The following is a 16,498-nucleotide window of genomic DNA, read 5'->3' as shown; positions in this document are numbered from 1 at the left end:
GATTTCTGTGCGCTTTCAGGAATCAGGAGTAGCTTCATTTACTCACTGAATTGAGGAGAAATAGCAAATTACAGATGTTGCGTTTTGTGGGAACCACAAAAGCATCGTTATTCTATAATTTCTTAATACAGTGCACTTTAAAGAACTTCCTCTTCTCATTGTCTTCTTAAAAGAAGGAAACATTCTCGTGATAAATGAACACAAAAAGAAGGATGGCTTTTTCCCGGTAAACAAGCACACCACCACTTCCCACAATAGAACCGTGTTGTCGCTGTGCGTAGATGTTTTTCTAAAATATTGGCTTTTATTTCCAGTATATATTTAAGGCTAATCACTTCTTTGTTGGTGAAAGCTATAATTCCATGAGAAATGACAATGGGATAAATATCACTTGGAGCAACACTGACTATTCTTCTACGCTGACCTTAGAACACATTTTGAATTTTGTGCTTGGGTTGGGGGCTGGTGCATGGATTGAATTCTTGGCTTACACCAGCTAGTCTGTCTACCCTTTTTTTTTTTAAGTAAACCTTTTACTTTGAGATAATTTTAGCTGTATAGACAACTGGCAGTGACAGTACAGAGTGTCCCTGTGCCCCTCACCCAATCCCCTGATGTTAGCATCTTACACAGCCACGGCGCAGTTACCAAAACTAAGGAATTAGCTGTGATATATTACTATCGACTACAGATTTTATTCAGATTTCACTAATTTTTTTCACTAATGTCTTTTTTCTGTTCCAGGATCCAGTCTAGTATCCCACATTGCATTTAGTGTGTGTGTGTGTGTAATTAAGTTGGTTTCTTAAAATATTTTTTATTGATTTTTTTTTTTTTTAGAGAGAAAGGGAGAGAGAGAAATATTGATGTGAGAGAGATATTATTGATTGTCTGCCTCCTGCACGCCCCCTACTGGGCATGTGCCCTGACTGGGAATCAAACTGGGCCGTCCCAGTCCATGGGACGATGTTCAATCCACTGAGGCTCACATGGTCGGGCATGTAATTTTTTTAAGATGGTCATAGACTATAAGAATTTCACTTGCAAGAATAATATCTTAAGCATATGATACTTTCCTGATATGTTTGACTAATGAGTTTCTAAAATGTCTTTGCAGAGATTGCCTTACAACAGGTTTCCATGTTCTTCCGGTCAGAACCAAAGTGGGAGGTGGTAGAACCGTTGAAAGACATAGGTGAGAAACTGGCATGCCCATTCTGTTTAAAAAGACACATCCCAGAACTGGATTCTTTGTCATGCTTTCCTGAATGTATCCCAGGAGAGCTCTTAAATGCAGGTGATTTCTTTTTCTTTTTCCTCCCTGTTGCTTGAGGATGCAGTCCTTAACTTTTACTACTTAGTGAATCTTGGTTAAAGCCACATCTGAGGATTTTAATGGTAGTAACTTATACTTTCAGCATGGTTTCATCATTCATTCCTCAGCTGTCTTTTTCACTAGATCTAAAGTGAAATGCTGTTTTCCTCTTTCTGTGAATAATGTAATTTATTTGCTGTTTTCTTTGTTTTCGTTTTTTTTCCATCCATTTTTAGACAGAGTAGAAAGGGAGGGAGGGAGAGAGAGAAAGGGAGAGAGAGAGAGAGAGAGACATGGATTGGCTACCCCCACACAACCCTGACTGGGGGCTGGGGATCGAATCTACAACCCTTGACCCTAAGTGCCCTTGACCAGGACCAAACCCAAGACCCTTCAGTCTGTGGGCCGAAGCTCTAACCGCTGAGTTAAACTGCTAGGGCTGCTCACTGTTTTTTTTTGTTTGTTTGTTTTGTTTTTTTAGTGCACTCTTTACCATGTCAACATTACCAAATGGTTGTTTTACTCGTGCCTGTGTAGCTATGGATAATATTGTCAAACTTAATTTTTATTAATTACTCAGTCAATGAAACCTATCAATTGGTGTAAAAATTATGTAGCTATAAACACGCTTCTGCTTTTATGGCAGGTTGGAGGATAAGAAAGAAATATTTCTTGATGAAGATTAAAAATCAGCCAAAGGAACGGCTAGTATTAAGCTGGGTAAGCTGGTTTTTTGTTTCAAATTTCAGGGACCTTAGATGGGTTAATGAAAACAGATATTGACAAGAGAATTATGAAATTATATTGTGCTCCTGAGTGATGTTATGAAGGCCTTCTTCATCAGAGGAGAGTCATTTTAAGTTACTTTGCTTATACATTTTGGTTATTTATTTATTTATTTATTTATTTATTTTGTGGTATGTGCCCCTAGCAGGAACCAAACCCGGGACTCTGGTCTGTAGGCCGACTCTCAACCGCTGAGCCAAACTGGCCAAGGCCATTTTGGTTATTTTGATGTGATTATATTTGATCAACTAATAAACATTTGGAAAGAAAGAGGAATAGCTTAAAATAGTTCTCTGGGACCCCTTTAGGGTTGGCAGTTTTGCAGTTTGTTTTAAAGAAAGTACTCGGGCATTACTGTGTTCTCTCACTTTGGGAGTTCTAGTGATACATTTGATTAATGGAATTCTATAAGATTACAATTAAGTTCTGCTTTTTGTGTTTATATTCTATCCCTCCAGAAAGGCTTTGAGGCAAGAAGACTTAGTTGGTTTTCATTCTTTGGTTAACATTTATATATTTGGATAAACAAAAAAAGAGAGAGAAAAGTACAAGGAATCTTTCTCTCTCTCTCTCTTTCTTTCTTTCTTTCTTTCTCTCTTTTTCTTTCTCTCTCTTTCTTTCTCTCTCTTTCTTTTTCTCTCTTTTCTTTCTTTTTATGACTAAAGGTAGCACCTTGATGTTGTCTTCCATGTTTTTAGGCTGACCTTGGCCCCGACAAGTATCTGTCAGATAAAGATTTTCAGTGTCTAATCAAACTTCTGCCTTCCTGTTTGGTGAGTACAAGTCCTTCTGTTCTTGGTGCTGATGACAGATTCACAGTGTTTTCTGTAGACAGAAAGAGCTGGGTATACCAAAAAAATGGAGCGGTACACTGGATTTCAGATCAGACTAAAGTTGTTGCACAGAACAACTATGGCTAGTCCCTTAGATTACAGGCCATTTAAATGGCATTTATAGTGCACAACACATGAAATGTGGTCATTTAAATGTAGACTTTGTATTTAAGCAAATATCAGAATAGAAACTAGCCACTTGGTTGTTGGTGAAGGTGTTTATATCAATGGAATTAAAGGATCTGTTCTAGTTTGAGAAAACAGAACTAATATGGATTTAGGTAAATTGGATGAGGGAAAGTCAAAATAACCCTTTTGTGGTCTGAGTTACGATTCTCACAGACTAACCAAGTGGTGTTTAGGAATACCTGGCATTATTTATGTTAATACACAATTCTAATCCAAGGCCTTTGGTGGAAAGGACCACATCAGTATATTTCTTTTTTTTTTCTTCCCCTGTATTGATTTTAGAGAGAGAGGAGGGGAGAGGGAGAGAGAGAAAGAAACATCGATGACAGAAAACATCGATTGGCCATCTCCTACATGCCCCCCACTGAGGATTGGGCCCACAACCTGGGTATGTGCTCTGAACGGGAATCGAACCCATGACCTTTTGGTGCATAGGTTGATGCTCAACCACTGAGCCACACCAGCAGGGCCACATCAGTATATTTCAAAATAAATGCAGGATGTCTTCAGGAAAAGACTGATCTGGCCAGGAAATTGGGTTAGTGTTGATGTTCTTTATCTGTGGTCTGCATGAGGATGTGGGACCCTAGAGTGAGTCAGTCATGGACTGAGCACAGTTATGCTGACCTGTCCAGTCGGGTTGGCAAGTTTGTTTTTGAAGATAAACTGCCCTGTCAAACTAGCAAAACCAGGCTTTTAATGAGGTGTGATGTGTAGCCAACAAAAATGCTGTGGTCTTTGAGTTTGATTAATTGTGTGACACAGGCTGTCAGCACTCAATTCTAAATTTCTTTTAATGGATATGCTTTTTAAAAAAGATGGTGGTGCAGACAAGTGATACATATTCATTACAGAAAAGTCAGAAAACACAAATAAGCCAAAAAAAGGAAACTCATCCCTAATTCCAACTAACCAAGAAATACATTACTTTTGTAGAATTTTATATTATTTAAATATATATATATTTTTTAAAAGTTGTTTTATTTTTGTGACTAGTATACCATGAATATCTTTTATTGTTAATAAATATACCATACCATTATTATTAATGGCTACATAGAATTATCATTGGTTGTACCTCAGTTTACTCAACAAATCTAGATATTTAGATCACCTCTCGTTTATTTTTCTTAAAAAAAATCCATAGTGAACAATTTTAGCAAAATGTTTGTATCTGTCCTTATTTTCTTAAGATAAATAACTAGAATTAATAAGTAATTATAGGGAGATATTTTGAGTCTATGTAAATATTCCATTCTTTATCAAACCCCCTAGTTTCAGCACTCACTGAGCTTGCCTGACCGCATCACCCCTCTCATATTTATTAGTTGGCATTCTACTATAAGGAAGGGCTTCCTATGTTCCTGTCTTTATTTATATCTGTAGGGACTCAAGCATTTTTATTTTGTTTTTTGGGTTCCTTTTTGGGGTGATGAAATGTTCTAAAATTAGATTGTGTGATAGTTGCACAAGTCTGAATATAGCGAAAACTATTAAATTGTACACTTTAAATAGGTGGATTGTAATGCTAAGTGACTTATATTTCAGTAAAGCTATTAAAATGTCATCAGCAACCATATTGATGTGTTGGTCAAGAGAAACTTTATGATCAATTACTATATTTTCCTGGGCACACCCTTTCTCCCCTCAACTCACTCAACCCCTGCCTCCCAAATCTTTGCATAGTTCAGCGTCCTTGCATTGAAATGTTCATGGTACTTTTTGAGCTAATGGACATCGTAACACCTTGTCTGGAGCCAGCTGGTTCATGTAACCACAATTTCAGGCCAGGATGAATACTTTCCTTTCAGTCATTAATAATTTGTCTTACTCCCCACCCAACTTGGTTGACGTCAGTCCCCGTCTCAGGAGGATACTGTGAATCATCACACTACATCTTCCAGAGAAGGACAGGAAGATTCATGCTAGCTGCTTTGGAAAACAGCCAAGATCCCCAAAATGCAGCTTTTGCTTGTTTTCTGGCTGTCATGCTCCCTGTCTTGGCACCATGAAGCAGTGTGGAATGTTAGGCAAAGCTGTGAATGAGGACACATTTACCCTGCTCCCCACGTGGCTGATTTAGGATTCGGCTGTATTCTTTACCAATTTACAGAGGCAGAATATTAAAACACTATTCCAAAAACTCAGACTTCCCTGCCTTCCATCGCACTTTTGCCTGAACTATGAGAATATGCATTCCAAAGCAGATACCCTCCATGGAGAGCTGATCACATCAGGTACCCACCCCTTTGTCAGTATTGTTGATGTCCCTTCTCTCGTTTACAGAATGATGTAAGAATTGCTCATCTAATAACTTGAAAATGCCGTGTGTTCAGAGAATATGCACACATTTGTATGCAACTAAACTACCAAGATGGTCTTGACTGTGCATGACCAGATCCTGGATGTAAAAGGACCTAGACGCTGATGCAAATAAATGTGAATTTCTCTCTTGTTTTGCCAGCACCCTTATATCTATCGGGTCACCTTTGCCACAGCGAACGAATCCTCGGCATTGCTTATTAGGATGTTTAATGAAAAAGGAACTTTGAAGGACCTGATCTACAAGGTACTTACTTGTTTTGCAATGCAAGTTCACATCGTAACAAAGTTCTCAAGTCCCTTTAGAGCCTGTAATGGACACTTGATCCCAAAGGTTCCAGAAGCGAGGCCGTGAGGATGTTACTTAAATTTTTATCTGGGATTTATTTTGAATTTAGTAATAAAAACTACCCAGTTTGGCTAAAAAGCATGTTTTTCCCCACATGAGGGAAGGTTGAACATTTAATGATTATGTTTGTGGCATTAGGTCAGTTTTAAAGTTGTGTCTTTCATTTAACAAAGCAATACCAAACTATTTCCAAGTGGGAAAAAAAAATTTTTAATAATAGTGAAAAATTCTAACAGTACATATGACTTTGGGATCAGCTAAGGCCAAGACTAGACACATCTTCACTGGACTAGAGAAGGGATGAAACCTAGGTCTGCCTCTTTCTGTCACTGCATAGCCTGTTGTATTTTTTATTTTTATTTTATTTTTATCGTCACCCAAGGACATTTTTTGCATTTATCTTCAGATAGAGCAGGAGTGAGAGAGGGAGGAAGAGAGAGAGAGAGAGAAACATTGATGTGAGAGAGAGACACGTCAACTTGTTGCCACCCACACGACCCCAACTGGGCTGGGGACAAACTGCAATGGAGGTACGTGCCCTTAGCAGGAACCAAACTGGGACTCTCTGGTCCCCGGGCCCACACTCTGACCGCTGAGCCAAACCACCTAGTATGCATGTTGTATTTTTAAAACCCACCTCCTATAGGCTGGCACCCCTAGTCTCTGTAGAGTCCTGCTGTTGGGGAGCCTGTGTGCAGATGCTAACCCCTCTGCTGCTTTCTTATGTGCTTTTTGTTTTTCTCCAAAGTCAAAACCAAAAGACCCATTCCTAAAAAAGTACTGCAACCCTAAGAAGATTCAAGGCCTTGAACTCCAACAAATAAAAACATATGGGCGGCAAATATTAGAGGTAAGAGATATTTAATTTTTAAGTTGCATTGGAATTTCACTCAGTATTCTAGTATTCTTTTTTTTTAAAATATGTTTTCATTGAATTTTTTTTAGAGAGGGAGAGATACATCCATCCACTGCCTCCTGCACGCCCCCTAGTGGGCATGTGTCTTGACTGGGAATTGAACTGGAACCTCAGTCCATGGGATGATGCTCTATCCACTGAGCCACACGGGCCTGGCAGTATCCAGTATTCTTTTGGGAAAGTTTTTAAGCAATATCCAAAATAGTTTAAGTTGTTTGACTGTTTATAAGCTGATGACATTGCCATATTTTATTCCAAAAAGCAAATATATTTGAGACTAAGCCTAATTTACAGCTATAAAAATTCCAAAAAGCTTAGCTACTAGAATTTCATGTCTGATTTTTAAGACCTTAAATGTGTGGGCATCAGCTTTTGTGTTATTTTTGGTTGATCTTTATATTTGTGCCAAGATTCTTGATTTTGTTACATCATATACGTAACCATATGGCTCCCTTGCAGAAATGTAATTAGCATGAAAAGCCTTTCCCACATCACCCTCTAAGCAGTAGTCTCCAAGATTCTGGGATTGTGCAATCCTACTAGTGAAAAGAATTTAAGCATAACCCCCCTAATGTCGTATATATTTAACTATTTCATACATGCACTACTACTAACATATTGTATACATTATAAATAAAGAATGAGATTAAAAACAAAACAAATAGAAAGAGAAGTTGTATTTTTTTCCCAGTTCTCAATGGATTGTCTTGGGCACCTTTATTGCTGGGTAAACCACTGTTTATTAAGTGGCAGCTGAAAAGTTTGCTTCCTTTTGTGAGAGTCTGTCATTTGTGTCTGTTAATAAACAGCCAAGTATATTCTAAGGTGAGATTGCCTAGGGATGTTTCAATTCAGCTTCTTTTCCTGAACAGCTGGCCACAGCACTGACTTGCTAGCTTCCTCCTCCAGGACCACTGACTTGGCCCTGAGGAGGGCTTGGCCTGTTGAGATGAGTAAGTCCTTAAGTAGAGGCTTTGGGCATAAAACTGTTAACCCCAGACAGACGCAGGTGGCTTCTCTGTTCTTCAGCAATGAGGGGGCTTGGTGTGGCATCTCACAGCTGGAGAACATTCAGCAGCACTTCTTTGTCTAAAGAAATGGAGAGAGGTGGCAACTTTCTTTAGGAGTCTCCCCAGTGACCTGTTTGATTTTGTTTCAAAATATATTGACTTAAAAGCAAAGTTTAACCTGTCTTATATCTGAATGAGTTGGGAGAGTGGGAAATGTAACCTGTACATATTTTTTTAAAGGTACTAAAGTTTCTACATGACAAAGGATTCCCTTATGGGCATCTTCACGCCTCCAATGTGATGCTAGATGGGGACACTTGCCGGCTGCTAGATCTTGAGAATTCCTTACTGGGCCTTCCTTCCTTCTACAGATCTTATTTCTCACAATTCAGAAAAATCAATGTAAGTTGCTGAAAGTAATGAAACGGCAGGTACATTTTGGGTTCTAAATTATCCCCATGGCCAGACCCCATGATCTGCCCGTGTATGAAATATGCACGAAGCAGTGATAGGTACATTTGGGGTAGGCCATGCCTGATGGCCCGCTTCTCCCTCAGAGCATCGCCATGTCTCCGAGAGGCTAAGCTGAAACAGTAGATGGGACAAGGGGGGCCTAGGATCACTGATTGGAAGACGTGGAGGGCAGGACCGAGACCTTTGGTCAGAGCAATGCCTCGTGCGTTTTCACTAGCAGTGGGCTCACCCCAGGCCTTGTTTCTCAGTGGAGGCCAAGGGCAGGGCGCTGAGATTCACAAAGCCGAGCTGAAAGAGGAACGTGCCACTGCTCTCTTCTTCCACAGACATTAGAAAGCGTGGATGTCCACTGCTTTGGCCACTTGCTGTATGAAATGACCTACGGACGACCTCCAGACTCAGTGCCCGTAGACTCCTTCCCTCCTGCCCCATCTATGGCTGTGGGTCAGTATGGGGTTTGGGGCGGGGGGGTCTTCTGGGCCCAGGTAGTCTGCACAGCTACTCACCCCTTTCCAGAGTCCAGGAAAGACCCAGTGGAAGTTGTCATGCTCCAGAGCCCGAAAGTCTTGTCCAATTTAAGAGCAAACCAGATCTGAGTAATTTACTTAAATGCTTTTCACTGAAATTCAAATGGCTTGTCCATTTATCGGGCTCTCTGAGTCAGGGGAATCTTGGTCATGGCATCAGAATCTTGAAAACAGGAGTATATAAAGAGAAGTGTGGCAGACTGAGCCTGATCTAGAAGCAGAAGTCAGGGTCAGGCCATTTGAAGCCAGTCTTGAGGGCTCAGGCAGGTGTCAGGAGTCAGACCAAGGCTGGAGCGGGACCTGCAACAACAGGGGAGCCGAGGTGGATACCTGGGGGCCAGGAGGCCTGGAGCTGGGAAGGCAGACAGGTGAGCAGACACCGGCAGCTGGATTCACGAGCTTCCAGCATCCCCTGAGGGCCCGAGGAAGGTGGGGGACGGCGGAGGTACCTTAGGAAGGAGGGATGTAGGGACGATACAGACTCATCAGGCACCTTTCATCCCCTCCGCAGCCCGCTCAGAACTCACTGCTGGAGCAGAGAGGGGAGGGCAGGTGGCTCTCGGGCCGCTGAGCCGGGGAGGAGTACAAGTCAGCCCTCCGCCAAGCGCTAGTTCTGTGTTACATGAGTTGGTTCAAGAGAACAGGCCCCGAGATTACCTTGTGTGGAGTTTGAACAGCTGAAACTGAACAGTGACCTGTGAGGAGAAAAATCTGGCTGCTTGTGTTTATATCAGCCAAGGTGTCGGATGATGAGGTATCAACAATTGGCATTTTGCGTGCTGGTTTTGATTAAAAGCAAGCAAGCAGCAAAATGCCTTTCAAATTCAGAATTTTTACTTCCGTTCAGTGTTTACTTCTCTTTTCAGAGAGCAAACACTTTTATGAATGATATCTGGAACCCTCCCTCCAATTCTCTTTGAAGTATATTTAGTTCACTGTCAGCCTGTGGTTCCTAAACTGCTTAGTGTGAGTCATTGGTGACAGTGTTGCCAGCATTCCCCTCCCCACGTGGCCATCTGTCTGCGTATGGGAAGTTTCCACACCGTCCTGATCGGCCTGCAGACAGTTGTGGCAATGGGTGTCAAACTCTTCATCACCAAGTGGACTTGCCAGCATGTTCTGTGGAACTAAAATGTGTATCTGTTCATTTCAAGTGGCCGTGTTGGAGTCTACGCTGTCTTGTGAAGCCTGTAAAAATGGCATGCCTACCGTCTCCCGGCTCTTACAGATGCCGTAAGTCACTCAGATGCCTTGGTTGTTATGTTCATCACTGGTTGAACACTGACCACTAACCCAAGTGCCTGGTACCGTAGAAAAGACTCAGTTGCAGAGTCCAAGTGACCGCTTTGCTGACAGTCACTTGCAATGTGTTATCATGACCTTTCCTGTGACCCCTCTCCTACCTTAGTCTGATTGTTCTCCTTTGACCTCAACCTCGTTTTCACGTGTGTCTCCCTGTCGATGTTAGCGTTGTGCATGTGTCCATGTGGCAGCCCCCACTTAGGCAGTACCGAAGGAGGGCCCTGTCAGGCGGCTGTCCTTCATGACCCTGTTTCGGACACCAGTTGGGCCACAGCTGTGGCTAGTTCACAAACCACTGACCTTGGAGGGTCAGCCCTCCATGAGGAGAACAGTGTGTGTGTTCAGTTTCTCACTGGGTAATGTTTATTAAACATCTGGCATGTACCGGGCACGGTGCTAGGGGCTTACAGCTAGGAAGACATTCCCTCTTAAATAGGATTATAAATAGGTAATTCGGGTGCTTGAAATAGTGCTTCGGGGCCTTCCCTTTAGGTGCATTTTCTGTCCCTTCATGGAAAGGCAGCTGGTAGGGAACAAGGCTGTGTCACTCCTGCTGCTGCTTCCACCCTGGGCCCCTCCTTGTGTCACTGTCCCCACCTTTAATAAACATACCCTCGAAAGAAGAAGAAGAAGAAGTCTGTGTCTGAGATTAGTTAGACCTGGGGGTGGACCCAGCCTCACCACATCCACCTGGGTGACCTTGGGCAAATTTCCGAACCTCTGGAAGCTGAGTTTCCTCACCTGTAAAGTGGGGATAATAATAGTCCCCATCTCACAGGGTTGTGGGGAGGGTTTAATGAGATGATTGCTAGAACAGTGCCTGACACTCAAGAAGTGCTTATTAAATAGTAGTTATGATGAATATTGATTCAGCTTTTATTTGTGAGCACCGTGTGCCATGTGATATACCCAGTGCTTGGTCTGTACCAGCTTGTTGTAAACAGATCAGCTGTACTGAGGAAACAGATAGGAGAAACAGGCAGACGACCAGCTTGAAGTGTATACAGCCAGAGTCCGGAGAAGGTAGTGGGAAGTTTAGGTTGCTTGTGGAGGGTCTGCTATAGCCCAGACGCCGTTCTAGGCCCGGGGACCCCGTGAGCAGCAGAGCAGCCCAAGCGCCTGCCCATGGATGTGACATTCTACGGTGTGACTGACATTGGCAAGTCCCTCTCTGAACCAGCCACTGTTCATAACAATGTGAACATGGGAAAATAGACCCAGTTAGGGAAAACAAAACCTTTTCACAGACTTTAGAACAGAATGCATTTGTAGTCAGGAAACAGCCTGTATCCACGTTGAGTCACTTGGGTTTGTATTTATGACCCCAGAGCCCTTACATTTGCTCCCAATCTTCCAGTTCTAAGGTGAATCCGAATATTATTTCCTTAAGTTTCTCTGACCTGTGGGCTTCAGCCTAACACTTGGAGAGTGTGAACTGTGTCCAGTTCAGAGGTGCCGTCTGGAAGCAGACGGACCTGTGGCCTCGGAGGGGAGAGTTATGTCTCCACCTCCACAGCCTCCCGAGCTCGGTGGGGAAAGGGTGACCCTGTCATTGCTCTGGGTCACGTAGTTCCTGATTTTTAAAAAGGGGAACTGTTCAAGGAACGACTCACAGACATGTGGGCACTGCCCAAACGACCGTTTAAACTCTCCGACCTGTTCAGCCAAAACAGTTCAGAATTCCTCAAGCTATTGTTTTTAATAACATAGTTTTGAATAGAGAGTAGATATACTCTAAAAGCTGCTATTTCTTTTTTTTTTTTTTTTTTTATCCTCACCAGAGGATATTTTCCATTTTTTGTACAGATAGAGTGGAAGGGAGAGAGAGGAAGGAGAGAGAGAGAGAAACATCGACGTGAAAGGGACACATCGAGTGGCTGCCACCCGCACGACCAACCAGGGCCGGGGACAAACTGCAACCGAAGTACGCGCCCTTAGCGGGAACCGAACCCGGGTCTCTCCGGACCGCAGGCTGACGCTCTAACCGCTGAGCCAAACCGGCCAGGGCATGCTATTTCTTTTTAAGAAAGCAGGAGAAACACTATTTTTCTTAGAAGAAAATTATTTTCTCGTTAGATTCTAATCAGAACAATTCCTTTCTACTAACTTGCACGTTTTTATTTTATTGAGCGCTAGAATAAATTTTATTCTTCTCTGGGACAAAAAAGAAAAACCAGTTATTTTATTTAGAAATATTTACTGCATGTATTTTTTGTAATATAATGTGAATAATAATATAATAAATAATCATTTGCAGAAATAATTCTTTTTAAGTGTAAATGACTTTACTACATAGCATGAAGGGACTTTTGCCCTTCGGTGGAGAAATAACCTCCAGTATGCAGCTGACCCAGCGCCCCTGGTAACTGGCTGGGGGTTTTCCCAAGCTTGTCCTGGGCGGCCCGTAAATGTTTTGTGTTGATAAACATGAACTGGTGGAGTGGGTCAGGCAGGGGGATGTGGGGACTGCATGGGCTAAAGATGTCTCATCTGCTTTGATCATCTTCTGAGAGTGCACCTGTTTTAAGAAAGATTTTTTTTTTCTCTTTATAGATTATTCAGTGATGTTTTACTAACCACTTCTGAAAAGCCACAGTTTAAGGTAAAGCAAATCATATCATTTTTTTTGGTTTGTGACATAAATAAGTTGACTTTGAAAGTTAATGCTTTTTTAATTAAAAATTAGAAGGTCCAGTACTTATACCAAGGAAAATTTGAAAATAATCTAAATATCCTACAATTAGGGAATAATTTAATAATTAATAGTATATCTAGTTGATAGAATATTTTTATGTAATAAAAGTAACATTTATTAAGATACTGCAGTAGCATGAAAAATGATTATTGTTTGGGCTGAGGAGGGGAAAGGGATATAAATAGAGCGTGTAAAAAATTCCTGTGTCAGACTGGAAGTATCCTGGGAAGCAGCAGTATTGTGTGGTGTGGAAAGAGCTGGGGCTTTGGAACCCCAAAACACCAGGTTGATGCCTTACTTAGCTTTTATCTAAGGAGGGTTTCTCAGCCACAGCATTTGACGTTTTGGGACAGACAGTTATTTGTTGTGGGGGGCTGTTCTGTGCATTGCAGGATGTTGGGCAGCATCCCTGGCCTCTACCCACCGGATCTGAGCAGTACGCCCCCTCCACCCCCCACATTGTGACTATGAAAAATGCCTCCGGCCCTGACCGGGTGGCTCATTTGGTTGGAGCATTGTCACATACACCAAGAGGTTGTGGGTTTGATTCCCTGTCAGGGCACATATCTAGGTTGTGGGTTCGATCCCTAATCGGGGCACATATGGGAGGCAACCCATCGATGTTTCTCTTTCTTCTCCCTCACTCCATCTCTCTAAAATCAATAAACATATCCTAGGGTGAGGATTAAAAAAATGCCTCTGATGCTGCTTGATGTCCCCTAGAAAGTGGAGGGGACAAAATCACCCCCATTTGAGAGCCACCGATCTATGGGCAAGTGCCTAATCTTTGGGTGTGGGCTTGATGAGTAATACCTGTCTGCTGTCATAGGACAACTAAGATAGTATGTGAGCGCCTCGTTTAGGGCCTGGCTGTGCTCACTATTAATGTGTTAAGTAGTAGAATGAAGGGTAATTCTCCTCCTCCTCTTTTTTTTTTTTAATCCTCATCCGAGGACATTTTTCCATTTTTTGTACAGACAGAGTGGGAGGGAGAGAGAGGAAGAGAGAGAGAGGGAAACATCGACGTGAAAGGGACACATCGAGTGGCTGCCACCCGCACGACCAACCAGGGCCGGGGACAAACTGCAACCGAGGTACATGCCCTTAGCGGGAACCGAACCCGGGTTTCTCCGGACCGCAGGCAGACGCTCTAACCGCTGAGCCAAACCGGCCAGGGCTCCTCCTCCTCTTTATAGTACCAAAGAATATGTAATATTCTTATGATGAAATTAAATTTAGACAAAAAAACCAAAACAAGGTCAGGTCAGATTATATAGATGACAGGCACTTTTCTCTGTCTTTTTTATTTTTTTTAACCAGTTAGAGGCATTCTGACAATAATAGCTTCTTTGGATCTGAAGTAGGAAAGAAAAACATTTAAATTAATTTATTTACTGAATCTCCTCAGAAAATATATTCAGCCTTGTAAATAACTATGCTCTCCTCCAACCCTGATGCTCCAGCCCAAAGATTATTATCAGACCTCAGCTTTCCTAAGCCAGAGTCCATGCGGCAGACAGTATGCTTTTAAATCCAATGTTAACTCCCGGTATATGCATTGACCTGGAAAGGTACACGAGAAACTGGCGACACTGGTTGCCTCCATGGAGGGGAACTGGGTGGGAGACGTTTTGCTGGGTATGCACCCTTTTATACCATTTGACTTTTGAACCATATGACTGTATTACCTACTCAGAACTTGATTTAAACTTATATTTTTAAAAGAGTAATAGAGATAAAAAGCATGACCTGGGTGTCCATTTTCCAGGCCTGACCTCTCACGGTTGGAAAAACAAATAAATTAGGAAAGGAGAGGCTCAGAAGCATACCAGGCTAGTAAGTCTTTTAGCAGGAATAGCTTAATCTTTTGAAATTCAGAAAGTAAATCTTTGATAGAGAAAATCCCTCTGAAGTTACCAAATATTATAATTACTTGAATGTATATGTGTTCCAATAAGTTTTATATATTTTTTAAAGATTTTTTTTCTTTATTGATTTTAGAGAGAGAGAAAGGGAGAGGGAGAGAGAAACATCGATGAGCGAGAACACGGATTGGCTGCCTCCTGCATGCCCCCCACTAGGGATCAGACTCACAACCTGGGCATGTGCCCTGACTGGGAATTGAACGGGCAACCTCTTGGTACATGAGTCAATGCTGAACCACTGAGCCACACTGGCTGGGCCATATATTTTTTATTTTTTATCATAAAAAACAATGTAAAATTTATCCTCTTAACCATTTTTTAAAAATATTTTTTTTCTTCTTTATTGATTTTTACAGAGAGAGGAAGGGAGAGGGAGAGAGAGATAGAAATACTGATATAAGAGGACATTGATTGGCCACCTCCTGCATGCCCCCCACTGGGGATTTGACCCACAACCTGGGCATGTGCCCTGACTAGGAATTGAACTGGAGACCTCCTGGTGCACAGGTCGATGCTCAACTACTGAGCCACACCAGCCAGGCCCTCTTAGTCATTTATAAGTGTATAGTTCAGTAGTGTTAAGTATATTCACATAGTTGTGTTAAATGGATCTCTAGAGCTTTTTGGTCTTGCAAACTCAACCTCTAGACCCATAGACTGACAACTGGCCATCCCCCCTCCCCAGTCTTGGCAAACATAGTTCTACTGTTTGCTTTTGATGACTCTAGCTATCCCATGAAGTGGAACCATACAGCATTTGTCCTTTTGAGACTAGCTTATTTTACTCAGTATAAAGTTAAATTTTATTCATGTTATGGCACGTGACAGGATTTTCTTTTTTAAGGCTGAGTAATATTCCCTTGTGTGTATATACCACATTTTGTTAATCCACTCATCTGTTGATGAATATCTCACCTCTTGGCTATTGTGAATAATGCTACAGTGAACATGGGTGTGCTTTGATCCTGCTTTCAATTCTTTTGGATATATACCTAGAAGTTGCTGGATCATGTGCAAAGTTCTATTTTTAGATTTTTTTGAGGGAACTTCCATACTATTTTCCATAGCAGCTGTACCATTTTACATTCCCACCAGTGGTGCATCAAGGTTCCAGTTTTTCCACATCCTTCCCAAACATATTTTTATTTTTTCCCCAGTAGTGACCATTCTAATGTGTATGAGGAGATATCTCATTGTGGTTTTGATTTTATTTCTCTAATGATTAGAGATGTTGATCATCTTTCATATGCTTTCATTAGCCATGTGTATCTCTTCTTTGGAACAATATCTATTTGGGTCCTCTGCCTGTTTTTGTTGTTGTTGTTTTCCAGCTTTATTGTGGTATAATCTATTTTTAAAATTTGGTTACTTATGTTTTTGTTGTTAAATTATAGGAATCCTTTATATGTTCTGGATATTAATCCCTTATGAGATACATGATTTCCAATCATTTTCTCTCATTCCATAGGTTGCCTTTTCACTCTGTTCATTGTTTCTATTAATGTGCAGAAGTTTTAAGTTTGATGTGGTCCCATTTGTGTATTTTAGCTTCTGTTGCCTGTGTTTTCAGTGTCCTATCCAAGAAATCACTGCCAAATCTAGTACATGAAGCTCTTCCCCTGTGCTTTTTTCTGGAGTTTTATGGTTGTAGGTCTTCAGTCCAACTTTGAGCTAAGTTTTGTATGTGGTGTAAGGGTCATTCTCTTCCATGTAGACATCCAATTTTCCCAGCATCATTTATTGAAAAAACTGTCCTTTCCCCATTGTGTGCCTTTGGCACCCTTGTCAAAGATAATTTGATCATATACATGAGGGTTTATTTCTAGGCTCTCTGTTCTGTTCCATTAATCTATAT

General features: G+C 41.6%; 1 protein-coding gene across 20 annotated transcripts in view; it reads left to right on the top strand.

Annotated features, from left to right (window-relative positions):
• Positions 1 to 16,498, top strand: part of PXK (PX domain containing serine/threonine kinase like) — a 78,058-nt gene that overhangs the window by 47,973 nt on the left and 13,587 nt on the right. For 11 of the 20 annotated variants that reach the window (XM_036266252.1, XM_036266265.1, XM_036266264.1 and 8 more), the window contains 9 exons: positions 1,118 to 1,195; positions 1,962 to 2,035; positions 2,800 to 2,874; positions 5,588 to 5,692; positions 6,543 to 6,644; positions 7,961 to 8,122; positions 8,521 to 8,638; positions 9,876 to 9,954; positions 12,577 to 12,625. In XM_036266252.1, the coding sequence (XP_036122145.1) occupies positions 1,118 to 1,195; positions 1,962 to 2,035; positions 2,800 to 2,874; positions 5,588 to 5,692; positions 6,543 to 6,644; positions 7,961 to 8,122; positions 8,521 to 8,638; positions 9,876 to 9,954; positions 12,577 to 12,625 (842 nt within the window). Of the gene's footprint in view, positions 1 to 1,117; positions 1,298 to 1,961; positions 2,036 to 2,799; positions 2,875 to 5,587; positions 5,693 to 6,542; positions 6,645 to 7,960; positions 8,123 to 8,520; positions 8,639 to 9,875; positions 9,955 to 12,576; positions 12,626 to 16,498 lie in introns of all 20 variants that reach the window. The other 9 variants (XM_036266246.1, XM_036266245.1, XM_036266244.1 and 6 more) reach the window with 2 other exon arrangements.

Source organism: Molossus molossus, unplaced genomic scaffold (genome assembly GCF_014108415.1).
Source record: "Molossus molossus isolate mMolMol1 unplaced genomic scaffold, mMolMol1.p scaffold_m16_p_18, whole genome shotgun sequence".
NCBI classification, from domain to species: domain Eukaryota; kingdom Metazoa; phylum Chordata; class Mammalia; order Chiroptera; family Molossidae; genus Molossus; species Molossus molossus.
This window is presented reverse-complemented; position numbering and strand designations above follow the sequence as displayed.